The sequence below is a fragment of the Notamacropus eugenii genome, chromosome 3 (genome assembly GCF_028372415.1).
Source record: "Notamacropus eugenii isolate mMacEug1 chromosome 3, mMacEug1.pri_v2, whole genome shotgun sequence".
NCBI classification, from domain to species: Eukaryota; Metazoa; Chordata; class Mammalia; order Diprotodontia; family Macropodidae; genus Notamacropus; species Notamacropus eugenii.
Window position 1 is genome coordinate 308,937,641 of NC_092874.1, and position 13,698 is coordinate 308,951,338.

At 44.8% G+C, this 13,698-nt stretch overlaps 1 protein-coding gene across 11 annotated transcripts in view; it reads right to left on the reverse strand.

The window, feature by feature from the left end:
- Positions 1–13,698, reverse strand: part of TBC1D22A (TBC1 domain family member 22A) — a 298,036-nt gene that overhangs the window by 270,097 nt on the left and 14,241 nt on the right. For 10 of the 11 annotated variants that reach the window (XM_072596560.1, XM_072596561.1, XM_072596555.1 and 7 more), the window contains exons 3-4: positions 12,850–13,196; positions 6,069–6,248 (exon numbers count right to left, since the gene is read on the reverse strand). In XM_072596560.1, the coding sequence (XP_072452661.1) occupies positions 6,069–6,248; positions 12,850–13,196 (527 nt within the window). The remainder of the gene's footprint in view (positions 1–6,068; positions 6,249–12,849; positions 13,197–13,698) is intronic. The other variant, XM_072596564.1, reaches the window with a different exon arrangement.

The window sequence follows — 13,698 nt, forward strand, 5'->3', positions numbered from 1 at the left end:
TGTAATGGAAATGAGCAGAGTAAAAATACTGGCAGTCTGGAGGGAAAAGTTGAATTTTGATTTAATGAGATCTCGAAGCTAAAATCCATACTTTATGTTTAAATTAAGTAAATATATCTGATACCAGAAGACAATGTGTTTAAAATTGTGAATTCACTTCAGAATTTCAGTGATTTCTTTCAGAAGCATCAACTCTCTCCATGTGCTCAGACCACGTGGACAAGAGGAAGGTTACCACCCCCCCATATGATTTAAAGGCTGGAATGAGACTGGGAGAGCTGGGTTGGTGGGTTTTAGAGAGGGAAGAGAACTGGAAGAGGGCTTTTCAGATCTTTAAGGAAACAGAGTAAAAAAGAGACTATGGGAAGTTTTATAAATAAAGTTTTCTTTTAAGTAGCAAGAATATTAAAAAAAAAAGGAGGGCTAAAATGTTTTTCATTAGCAATTATAAATTCAGGTTTGACATGATTCACATTAAAATCTGTCCTGAAGGAATAACAAGCAGCATCTGAAAATGCTCTTCCTATCAGGATTAAGCAGAAAGATATTGTTATTTGGCATTTATGACTGTAAAGTGCTTAACACAAGGATGGCTATATGTAAGATGCAACATTAAGCTAATGTAATTGTTACACAATTTTTAAATTTGGAGTTTGTTATATATAGACTGGAGTTTTAAAAGGATGTGATAGAAATCTGATAATTTGAAACTTATATTTGGTTATAAATAAGTAGTGAAAATGTAGATGTTTGTTATATAATGGTAGAGTTAACTTTTGCTTTGTCTAAGTTAGACAAGGATTCTAGTGCAGACAGTTATAGTTAAGATGTGGAGGAACTGGAAAATCTGAGTCATGGGATTCATAGACTTGGAAAGATGAATGAGGTTTGAATAGTTCTAGATGGGTCAGTTGCAGATGGTTTCAGTAAGTAGTGAGGGTGTGAGGAAGTATTTTAAGAAGACAGAAAAAATCATGTAACTTGATTTGATAATTAATAGTTCAATCAAATTTGAGGTGACTCTATCTGAAAGGATATCAGATGATAGAGGGTGCCCACATGGTGGTAAGGAGACAAATTACTGTGCAAGGTGATGTGGAAATGCATTCAGTTGAATGAGGCAGTAGCTCATTTAAGTTTTAGATAAACTTAAATAGCTTTAAATTTTTAAGTAAATCAAAATGTTGATATATTAGGAATTGCATTATTAAATTAATGATGAATTGGTTAAAAAAAAAAGTTGTTGTGAATTCTGTGTAAAAGTTTCTGTGTTGTAGAATTCCAATTGAGAAAATGAGAATCCTTGGAAAAAAATATACATACATTTTATATATGGGTATGATTTTCAAGCCTGTTCCATCTAAGGATGTATTAAGTATGTTAAAAGTTTGTTTCTGCTGTTAAGGAGGAAATTTTAACTAAAATTGTTTTTGTTATGAATCAAGCATTTACAAAAGTATGTCTGTAAAAGGAAGCTTATGAGTAAATGTGAAAAGGCCTTGGTTTTAGATCTTTTGTAACTTTTATCAATTAGGTTCATGAGGGTTTTGTGATAAATTGCAAACTGTTCTTGGAGGAACATATCTGTTTTATGAAGAAATGTTTTGTAAAATCTTTTGTATGATGTTTGAAAGACCTACCTACAAAATTAATATTTGTAAGTTAATTTGTTATAATAACTAAAGGTTTTATGGGGAGTTGGAAGATAAGGGACAAGATAAGGGAGATCAAGAATTTTATGGCTCCAGAAAGCTCTGTGATAATTTTAACACAAAAAGCCTCCTGGCCCCATCCCCCTTTTCTTTTGAAGTCCAGTCATTACTGAAGGACTTCTTAAAATCTAATCTGAACTGGAGATGCTCAAAGAAGAGATGTCAATGCCTTCTATTGTAGGAGGGAAGTGGCGCCAGCCCCACCCAGGGGCTGAAGAGTCTAAAATGATCACCCAAATAGTGTGGCCCTTCACTTTTTATAAAGTTGTACTCTCTGTCTAAAGTGTAAACTGTTTGTCTATGGAGTTCCTAAACAAGAAATTTGTGTTGGTGATAAATAATCTCTAGTGATTGTTTTTTAGGACAAATATGAGATTTAAGATATAAGTCCTGGTAAAAGTTTTGATTAGTGAAACCTGACATTTGGTAAAAGCCTCTGGGACCATTACTTATTGTGTCCTCAGCTTAGGATGGGATCCTTCTGGCTCAGTTTCCCCATTGTGTTCTTTGAAAAAGAACGTTTTCTTCTTCGACTATTCTGAGTCTGGCTATAAAGTGGAGATGATCTCTAATTAGGTCCTTATTTTTCATCTTCATGGCATGTTTCTATAATCAAAGCAGATAATTTAAAATGTAAGCACAATGCAAGTAGTGGAATCTTGCTGTTTTCAATTAATTGGGCAAATGGGCACTCTGGTATGGTCTTGTGAAAGATAAAATCCCGGAGAACATTCTTTCTGAGTTTTATGGGAATAATTACATAAAAGGAAAGGAAACCAAAGTATAAATGTGATGCTGTATCATTGTTACATAGAGCAAGATTGGGATTTAAAGTTAACTATAATTGTATCTTATCTATAGAGAGGCTGAGGAAGGAGTCCAGGGTGGTCCCAGGAGGTCTGGGGTTTCCAGGCATGGTCTTGATGGGAGTGGCCAGTAACCTGGAGAATTGGATTAATAGGGCACAGGGATATGCTTCTATGGGTCTCTAGAGAGGCCCAGCTCACATGGGACCCTCTTAGACAAATGGGACTAAAACTCTTTGGGGGTAATGCACAAATGCCCCAGCGTGGAATATGGTTTTTACATGTTACAAAGACCAACTGGGTAAAAACAACTGACTGAATTAGTTACTGAGACTAAATCAAAGACATCTTTAGTTTGGGGAAAAGAATTTCAGCCTAAGTGTCTTGGAGGCCGGTGACCTCTAGTGATATATGGTACTGATGGAAAAGTTCAACGTTCCTGTTTTCATCTGAATTCACTTCATGAACGTAAGATGAAGTTAGTGTTTGAACTTATCACATGTGTGGCTCATTCTTTTAGGTTGAGCACGGTTAGAAAGGGATACAGAAGTCTAGGAAACAGATTATTAGATCTATTAGAGCAATAACTTAGGGTTTTAATGGTAAATTTCATTTTATGATTGTTACTTAATCAGGAACTTTAAAAAGTACAGAAAGGCATGTAAGCCAATGACTGTTCTTCTAACTCCAGGTGTAGATAGCAAGAGGGACGGTCTGAGCCACTGATCCATGATGTCAACAAGCCTGTGAGATGCTGGTATGAACTACAAAAAGGTGAGATCATGGGAAGGTTGGGAGAGCGACTGTTCAGCCTAGGCTGAGGTAGGATTCTCCTGACTAAGTTTCCCCACTGACACCTGGCAGACTTTAAGCCTGGTTGAATGCCAGTTGACAATCTACTCCTGCCTGGAACTGACATGAGGTTAGGGAAATGTTTCCCTGCAATGTCCCTACCCTTCGTGGCAATTTCCTATAATCAAAAGTTTTTTAAGCATAATACCAGATCTATTAAATCTGTTTAAGCTGGTTAAATCTGGTAGGGTTAAGTCTAAAATTAAGCTATTAGGTTTAGGATTTTTGACCAACAATAAGTTAGGGCCCTTTAATTCTTAGTAATAGCATGGAAACCGTTAGATGGAAGACTATGAGGTTAGCATACATAGTTATTATTTTGTCTCAGTTGGTTAATGTTAAAAGAAAAATGGTTTGTGATCTACATTGTAAATGCTTTAAAAGAAGCATCACATGACCAGAAGTTGGAAATGTTTTATGACGTGATAGGTACCGTGTTAAAAATGATTATTTATTGTATTTATGTAAGTGCTGGAGACTGTTTTTAATTCCATAGTGAAATCTCATCTTCCTGATGGGAGAAATAATAGTGAACTAATATAAAATGTAAAAAGTGAGTTCTAACATGAATTTCTTAAATATGACAACTGGCCAAAGTTCCAATTTTGATTTTGTAAGAGTGATAAGTGTATAAAGCTTACAAATGATAATCTAAAATGGTATTAAAGTCAGTTTTGTAGGAGAGTGGACATCTGGATTTCTACAAGAAGATAAAGGGAAAAAGATGTTGAGATGCTGTGCTGAAGATGACTTGAACAAGCATCCAGGCCAGAAAACTGCATCAGATGATGTTCTTCCCCAGACTGCTATATGAAATGGAACCTCTGAATGGATAATTCATTGGTCTACCTTTGTATTTTGAATCTCTGTATCTGTACTTATAACAAGGGGACTGCCCCCTTGAAATCTGTCAATGCATCAGTCAACTTTGCTCCCTTCTCATATTCATACAAAGGGGGACAGAAGAATGGAAGACTTCATAGGGGAAAGAATGTAAGGAGGTATTTATTGATTGGATTTAGGTGTGGAAACAGAAATTTTAACAAAGAAAAAGAGGGGGGATTTTGTGGGAAGTAAGAAAGTTCTGTTGTCCACATTCCTAGATGATAAGGGTTGTGACCTAGCACGGACAGGTTAGAGGTCAGAAACTAATACACAGGCCCAAGGAGCTGTGTGAGGAAGGGCCTATCAGAGAGGAGAACATGGAGTCACATGGCCAGGGGATGGTATCTCGGGAGATCCAAAGTTCAGAAAACAGTATAAGAAGCCCCATCTTCCTGCACATATTGTAGTCTTTCTGTAACCTTACTGGGGAGGCTACCCGTCCATTCAGGGGGAATGTTCATAAAGATTAATAAAGGCTTTCCTGAATTCACAATAGGTATTGTTCTTTATTTAAGGTGAGCACGTTTCTCACCGTTGGGGGCTTGTTAAATGGGCTCACTTCTAACACTACCAAGAAGCACCAAGAAAAAGTCTCAAACTCAGATCTTCTAATAATGAGATTACAAAACAAAGCATCCCCAAGAGGCTCCTGAATAACCCAGCAGCATGAAGGCTCCTAGAAAAGCCCCACTCACTGACACAGACTCCAGCAAAGAGCTCAAAAGGCCTCCAGTTCCACTAAGGACACTAAACCCAAAGAGAAACAGTAGCAGGACCCTTCCTCCAGCCTAGGACTGGATCACAAGGCAGTCTCAAGTGAAGGATCAGGTATTTCTTCAGCTTGGGGAGCTCCAAGGGAGGAAGCCCCTGCACCATGGCCAAGACCACAACTGGCTGATAAATTCTAAGGCCCATGGGGGACAGTAATGTGCCCAGGGTCCCATGGCATATTAGGGAGGGAACTCCAAGCCAAGCACTGTAGGTAGACACTGGATCAAGCTACATGGCTGGAGCCAATCAATCAACATTCAGTTGGTCAGAGCTTGAAATTACCTTCCCTGTCCCTCCTCTCAACCTATATCACCTGCTCCAAACAGTGGCCTTTGATACCTTCACTTCAAGAGGATCTCCTCCCTTTTATGGTGCTCCTAGAGGGCAGTGGCTATGTGTTACTCATCCTTCCATTCCCACCACCACCACTGCACTCAGAACAAGCATTTTTCAGGGTTGTTTAATGAGTAAATTCCTAGATTCACTCACAAAATCTAAATGCTATAAAGGAGGAATGTCCAAAATCACATAACCAATCACATGAGAATTTGAAATATAATGTAATATAATAACATAATAACATAAATATATATAATATAATAAAATATAATACAACCCAGAAATGCTGGCCTACTAGGGTCTGAAATCACTTAGATTAAAAAAGGTTGGAGAGGTGTGGGAGCGAAAAAGAGGGGTGAAGACCATTTCCAGAGAGAAAAATTGCGGAAAAAGAAGCTGAATATAGACACAATTTCATATTCAAGCACTGGCCTCCTCACAAAATACACAAACTGTCTGAGGCAGTAGAGGCCAGCCTATGCCATTAAGCTCTATTATGTCCATGGACCTGCTCGAAGTTCAATAATAGAGACCTGGGAGCTCCACATGAGAGCTCAGTCTAGGCTGCACTGAGCAGCCAAAGCTTCATTCAACACTGCAGGGGCTTCTTTATACTCCAGACATGAAGACCCCTGAGACAAGGAAGATTCCCATGCCTCCTGCCAGATCCCCACAGGAAGCTCCACAGGAGATGAGAACTTACCAAGATCTGTGTTGGGACCTGCGAGAAGCTGCCTGAATTTCTCTAGCCGATAGACCTCCCTCTCTGTCAATGCTGGTGGGCCAAGAGCATTCTTATCCTCCGAGCCACAGCCTAAAGGGGCCATGGAGGCGTAAGGGAGAGACTGGGAGCGCTGCAGAGGGGTGGTGTCGCTGAGGATTTCTGCAAGAGGGAAATAATAAAAGGCCAATTAGCAGAGCTGGTGTCTCTAGTTGTCCTGTTCCTACCTGCCGCCAGCTCGGCAAACTCACCAACCACCCCCATCCCCACCCTGTGACATGAGTCCTCTCCCATTTACAGATTCTGTCCAATTCTGCATTTCTGAAGAGGAAAGAGAAAGTATTTTGAGAGGCGCCCCACCAAAGAGAAGCCCCTCTCCTTGGGCTATGGGGAGCAGAGCTGTAAAATAAAGAGGTACCTAGAAAAGCATGAGATAAACAGAGCATTTTGGAATGGAGCCGTCACACTATAAGGGCAGCCAGGGCATGAGGAGAGTGTGCCTCAGTCACAGGGCACACCGTTTTCAGGACCGAGTTTAAGAAAGGCGAAGGTGGCATGCTCCCCCAACATCCTCAGTCAGGACTATGTCCGTAGATGGGTTTTACAAGAGTGCAAAGACTAAAGCCATGGCCAGACATTTCCACTGGCACCGGAGTCAGGGGATCGGAGGCAAAGTCCCAGGCCCGTTACTGCTATTGTACCCCTGACTATGGCATTTAACTTCGTGTCTCTAAAATGGGACAGCTGGCTGAAATCAAAGGTTGTTAACCTGGGGTCCATGGACAAATTTCAGAAGCTTGGTGAACATGAATGATTGAAAAAAATAACAGCTTTATTTTCACTAACTTCTAACTGAAATTTAGCATTTTCTTCAATCATTTAAAAACTCGATTCTGGGAAGGGGTCCATCAGGCTGCCAAAGTGTTGTCTCTATGGCCCCTTCCTATGCTCGCAGCTGAGGCAATGACATTTAATAGGGATAAATGAGAAATTGTGTATGAAGGCACAAAAGAGAAAGGAACCTACAAAAAGGGAAAGAAGGAAGCAGTCCGTGTGAAAAAGACTGAAGGCCTGTCATAGAATAAAGGTTGAAAGGTCAGTGTGGCTGCCCAGGAAGCTAACAGTCACAGGCAGCATTAGCAAATGAGTCCCACAATACATTGCCCTGGTAATGCATAGCTGGAGCACTGTGTTCTCTTGTTGGGGGCAGCAACAAAAACCTATCCTGAGGAAAGGAAGGAGGACCTAATGTCATGTCACATACAGTTGAAGGCACTGTGGATGACAAGTCTACAGAGAAGAAGACAGGGCTGGAGAGCCCATGATGACCATCTGTGCACAGAGAGGTGGAGACCACTAAGCACAAGATAGAGGAGTTCCAGAGGAGAGAAAGCGGAGTCTCAAGGTACCATTAAGAGATGCCCTGCTTTCCAGAGCGAAGGCCCAGAGTTCGGCATAACAACAATCTTTTGGGCTCACCCTCTGGATGATCTCAAGCTCTGGCAAAATCCCATAATTATCATATTGTTTTGATCAGTACCAGACAAGCTCGGACAAGCACCCATGTTCTGGTCATGAAGCCCAGCTATGAATCAAACTGGTCTCACTGTTGCTGTCACAGCTACAGCTCTCTGCACAACCATCGGTATAAGTACCATGCCTTGGGTCCCCCCACTAGGGGCAGGGGCCCAGAACATGTGTTTAATCTCATTTGCTTCCCTCACTTTAGAATTAAACTTGTTTAATTCCTGACTCTCCTGCCTCTAGCCTGCTCTGTTTGGCTCTGGTCATCTACAAGTTAGAGGCTGGTTTGGTCCACTTAACAGGAGCAATGAATGTGATGGTCAGAGAGGTAGATTTCCCCCCATTATAAGAAATGATTTCCTAATAATTCTAGATATCAAACAATGTAGCTCCTGGCAACATAAGGCTCCCCCTCGGGGGTGTCTGAGCAAAAGTTGTATGGCGACTTCTCAGTACTTTTCGGAGGACATTCACAGCCTGGGCAGAAGAGCACACAAGGTAACCTGTACAGCCCCTTCCCACTCAAACATTTCCTAACTATCACAGATCCAACTACCATAAGCTGATAAACTGTGGAAAAGAAGGGAGCTCAGGCATACTGAGTAGACTATTCAGAGGGTAGAGGACAAAAAGTGACTAAGGAAACTGAGCTTCAGTTTCAGAACCATACCTTGTGTGTGAATACTGCTTATCATGCCAAAGGTGTTCAATCTAGAGCTGCAAGGGACACCCAGGAGGCCTGCTAGTCCAGTCTCCTCATTTTACAGAGGAAAGTATGGCCCAGGGAGAAGCAGCGATTACTGAGATTCATAGAGGACAAAGGTGTCCTGTTAGAGACAGGAAACATACCCAAAAGCTCTATTCCTCAATCCCCCACAGCAGGCTAATGGGGAAAGTCATCTCCTTTAAATCTTAAAGCAATACTATGAGGGAGGCAGGAAATGTCTAAATGTTCCCCATGTTGGAAACATACAGATGTCGGCATGTTCAGCAGGTGAAAGCAGGAGAAAAGCCAGAGCATTTGAGTGATTTGCCCCACTTGGGCCTAGAACCCAGGTCCCAAGATTCTACAATACCAGGCTATCTTTCTAGATCTTTTACCCTACAAGCATGCAAGACAACAGGAAAAGGGCAGCAAAGAGGTTTGTGGTCCTGTTATCATCCCTCTGGTCACACTGACAAACACCATCGCCATCACCAGTCACCACCACCATCACCACCACCACAATCACATTCCTACAAAGGGCAGCAAAATCAGAGAACATCAGATCAGAAAGGGATCAAGTCCTTGGATCCATTAGCCTCATAGGAAGCTGGCATGCTGATCAAGGACAGGAGCTGCCTGAGATCACTCTGCCAGCCCTGAACTTCTGCGTTCTGTCACAATCCCATGCCGTTCCCATGCTACTAGGTCACCTCAGAACAAGCTGCTTTTGGGAAGCTGGGAGGATGCTTCCCAAGCTCATACTCCTATACTTATTTCAGGTTTACAAAGTGAGAGTTAGAACTTGAACCCAGGTCCTTCCTGATCCCAATCTCACCTTCTTTCTACTATACTATACTGCCCACCTAAAAAAGTCCAGCAAATTCAGTCTAAAACCATCTCACTTCATTTCACCTCATTTTCTTAAGACAAAAATTAAGTTTCCAGTGAAAAGATGAACTCCAGACAAGTGATGAGGAAAACACCAGGATCTGATGAGCGCACTAACACTCACATGTTTCTGACAGCACCCAGTCAATCAGGAATTAAAGTCACTCTTAGTGGCTGCTCATTTCCATACACTGAACTCACTTGATTCAAACTATGGACTGAACAATCCCAACGACATAAAGCCTAGGCTTTCACCCCTGGGCAGACTGTGCCCCCTTATGCACCTTCCTCACATCCTATCCCTACTCCCCAGGCAGGCTTGTTTCCTTACCAGAGGGGAGAGTCCAGGAGAGTCCAAAGAAAAGGGTTCACAATCTCTATCCCCTCCATCCTGCTTTAGCTCACGGTGCTGCCTTGGGGCTGATGCCAAGGAAAGAATGGAAGTGGAGATGGGTCATTGGAATGGGCAACCACTAGTAACTTTGGAGACAGCAGTTTCGGTGGAATCAGAAGGTCAGAAGCCAGGCTGCAAGCGGTGTGAGAAGAGAGAAATGGAGGCATCCACTGGAAAGGGCCTTCTCAGGGACGTTAGCCCCAAAGGGTGGAAGAACAAGCAGGGATAGAAAGGTCAAAGAAGGATGGGGGAGAGATGGGCATGTTTCTGGCCAACAGAGGAGCCAGTGGGTAGGAAGAGATTGAAAATTAAGAGTAGCTATAAGAGAGGAGGTAATCAGCTAGAAAAGGAATGGAATGGGTTCCCACCTCCATAGGTCTGCCTTGGCAACATGAGAAAAGAGTGAAGGAGGAGGCTGCAGCCAGAGATTCATGTCATCTCCCTGTTGTTCCTTGAGGGCAGGGACTGGCTCACTGGGGTCTCAATATCTCTGGCCCATAGTCAGTCAGTGCTTAATAGGTGTTTGTTCATTGGCTGCTGTGCTGATTGGGTCCACCGGGCCCTTGTTGCTGCCAGACAGGGGTCGGCATGCCCCATCTGTCTTAGCAATTCACCCTTTTACAGAACAAAGGAAGGCTGTTCACTGTGAGCTCTCCCTTCTCCCTTCTTCCTCTTCTATTACTCGGCATCTTTGGCCACCACCACTTCCTTCACTCTCATCTCATGTGAAAAGAGGGCATTTCTCATTGCCAAAGAAAGAATGGAAGTGGAGATGGGAGGTGAAAGACAGCAGCTGGGAGCTCCGTCAGTCAGGACTAGGACATGCCTGATGTAAATTCTGGGTCTCCCTGTTCCTCTTAGTACTGAGCTTGGCACTCAGCAAGAGCCAAGCAAATGTTGTAGTTGTCATGGAAACAGATTCCTCCCAACAGGCCTCTGACCTGCGGGCACGACTGGTTGCCTGCTGGCCTCCCCTTGAGCCACACCCATGTGGTTATCCCCTCCTCATCAGGCAGCTTCTTCCCCAGGGCCACTGTTTTTACTTGGTTTCCATGCTTTGCTTTCTGCAGGACAAAATAAAGGAGACTCCCAAGCCAAGCTACCAAAATGCCAATCCCGTTCACAGACTCCCATTGTGCCCATGCAAGGGCTCTGGGGCTGGCAGGGTAGCCACAGACACTGTCTGCGATAGCAAGACAATAGGCTCTGACAGCAGGACCTTTAAGGTCACAATGGAGGTTAGGAACACTGGTGACATGTTTCTTCAAGCACTCAAATGTTGCCTGTCCATGCTGGAAGGCCAGACCCACAGGCCTCTCAACACCTGCAAGTCAAACCTCCTGGACACTATGGCTGACTTCACACAGACCATAGGCCCCAAGCCCCAGGCCTCCTAGGCACAGCCCAGCTCCACCCACATGGGTTTCCTCCTCAGCTACACTGCCTGGGAGAAGGGCCAGTACATCCCTTCTGTGAGAAAAATAATACTTATACAGGGCCACACAGGGCACACACTTCAAGAACTGAGCAGCACCAAAAGCACTAGAAAAAGTCTGATCTGCCTCACCTTCCAGGAACTCCAATACTTAAAGACCCTGCCATGCCACACTGGAGGAGCAAAGGCCACCTCAAGTGTAGAGATTCAGTACAGGATGTACCTCCCAGCATGACCCCACAAGGAGACAGTAACAACCCCAAAGGCAGATACAGTCTTGTCCCCTCCTCCTCCTTCAATCCTGGGGCTTCCTACCAGCCTCTGTCCTGCTCACACCCACTGGGAGTGGCTGAGCATTCACTACCTTGAGGCCAGGTGCCATACAGAACAAAGGTTGAAACAAGGATGAGGCCAAGAAAAGGAAGGCAGGGGATATGCTGAAAACCATGGCCCTTGGGGAGGGAGGTCAGGAGACAGGTTTGGAGCCCTACAAGTGACCATGAGGAAGACTCCTCCCCCTCTCTGAGACTCAGGCTGCCCCACCTGTCAAAACAGTTATCTTCAAGTCACCAATCTCAAACAAGTACCTATTAAGCACTATGTGTGCTGGCTGAGCCTGGGTGAGCCTCTGAACCTCCCACTCTCTAAGACAATGAGGAGCTGCAGAGAAAGTTCCCTAGGCCAATCAATTCTATATGCCAGGTCCATGCCAGTCTCTGGGGTACCTGGGCACCCCATGGCTAGAGGAGGAAGAGACTCCAGAAAAAGGAGAGACTCTTCTTGCTTCTGGACAGAGAACGAGAAGGAAAGGAAAGGCTGAGGCTGTCCCAAAAGCAGCAGGCACTATCAGACAACAACAGAGTCAAGAGGGGAATGCAGGCCCCTGACTGCCTCCCTGCTTCCCTCCCTCCCTTCATCAGCCCCTGGCAGCATGGACAGCACCCATGCCTGCAGCCTGAGAGGACTCAGGCACCATCTGATCTCTTCACACATGACATCTCTTAGGACTGATGAAGCCCTAATTAGGGTGATTAGGGGAGAGATGGGTGGGACAGACAAAAATGGCCACAGTTCTTGGACTCTGGGAGGGACAGTCAGACACGACCTTTGTCAAGAAGCCAGGGAGCAGTGGCACCAGAGGGCCAAGAGGACAGCCTTGCCCTCCCTGGCCCCAGTGGGCTGAACCAGGGGCCATGAGGGCAGGTCATGGATTTCAGCTGGAGGCCAGGAAACCCTAACAAGGACTTTGGTCAGCCCAAAAGGCTGCCTGGGGAGGTGGTGAGGGAAGGTTCCAGCAGAGCCTGGGGAACTGCAGGACAGAGAGAAGCTTGCTTCCAGCTCCATGGGGAACATGCCCCTCTGGACTCAGAGGGCTGATCTCTCCCCATGTGGATACAGCCAGTGGAAGCAGCTGCCCCGCTGGAACCCTCCGCTGTCACCGTCACTGACAATGGAACCTCCTCAACACAGACTTCTGGTCCTTATAAAGAAAAGAAAAAAGAGGGAAGAAAGAAAAGACAGAATGGAGGGAGAGACAAGGGGATGGGAGGATGGAGGGGGAGAGAGAAGAGAAGAGAGGAGACATAAAGGAAACTAAGCATGGGGGGAAGGAAGATGGAAGAAGGGAAGATGGAAAAGGGAAGGATGCTGTGGTTCCCTCCTTACTGTCCCCACTGAGCTGCCCAAGAAGGGAGAACCAAAGAGAAAGCCCCGACAGGGGCCCAGAGAAGAGGACCCAAGGCCCATCTCTACCCCGCTGCCCCACCAAGCAACCCAGGGCATTCCTGAGCAGGAAGGAAGCCGCCCACCCTGTTACCTGCAGAATGGGATGTGTGACTCTCACTGACAGATTTCACCAGCCGGCTGTCACTGCCCATCACTGAGGGCAGGTCAGAGAAACGCTCGGGCCGCTCACTGTCCCCGCAGATGCGTTCCTCGGGCACCCGGTGCCGCTCTTGGCGCCGGCTGTGGTTCTGGATGACCCGGTTTGCCGTCTCCATGACTACCTCAGTGTTCAAGCTCTCAGCCGCCATGGCCAGGAGCTCATCATCATCCTCCCCTACATCCCAGGCATCACTTGTATTGCTCTCAAATTCCTGGAAAGTGCTGACTTTCTTGGGTTTCACTGGGGTAGTTGGTGTCTTGGGGACTGTCTTAATCAACCTGCAAACAAAACTGAAGGTTTTTACTCCTCAAAGTTCCCCAGGAGGCACACCCAAAGAGAGAGAATGGAGCACAGCAGCCAGGAGGCAGAAACACACACACACACACACACACACACGCGCGCGCACACACACACACATGCACGCATGCACATGCACGCATGCACACCCCCATATACAAACATACACATCACACACACATGCACACACACATTAACATACACAAACACAGAGATATACACCCATACACAGACACACACACCCCCATATACAAACACACATTCACACACACATACACAGAGACATACTCACACAAAGACACACACACACACCCATATACAAACACACACATCCATACACACATATACACATGCACACTCACACACACACACACACTCAGAGACTCATACACATACACACACTCAGAGACACACACACACACACACACACACACACACACACACACACACACACACACACACCTGTTTTCAGACCTCAGTCTA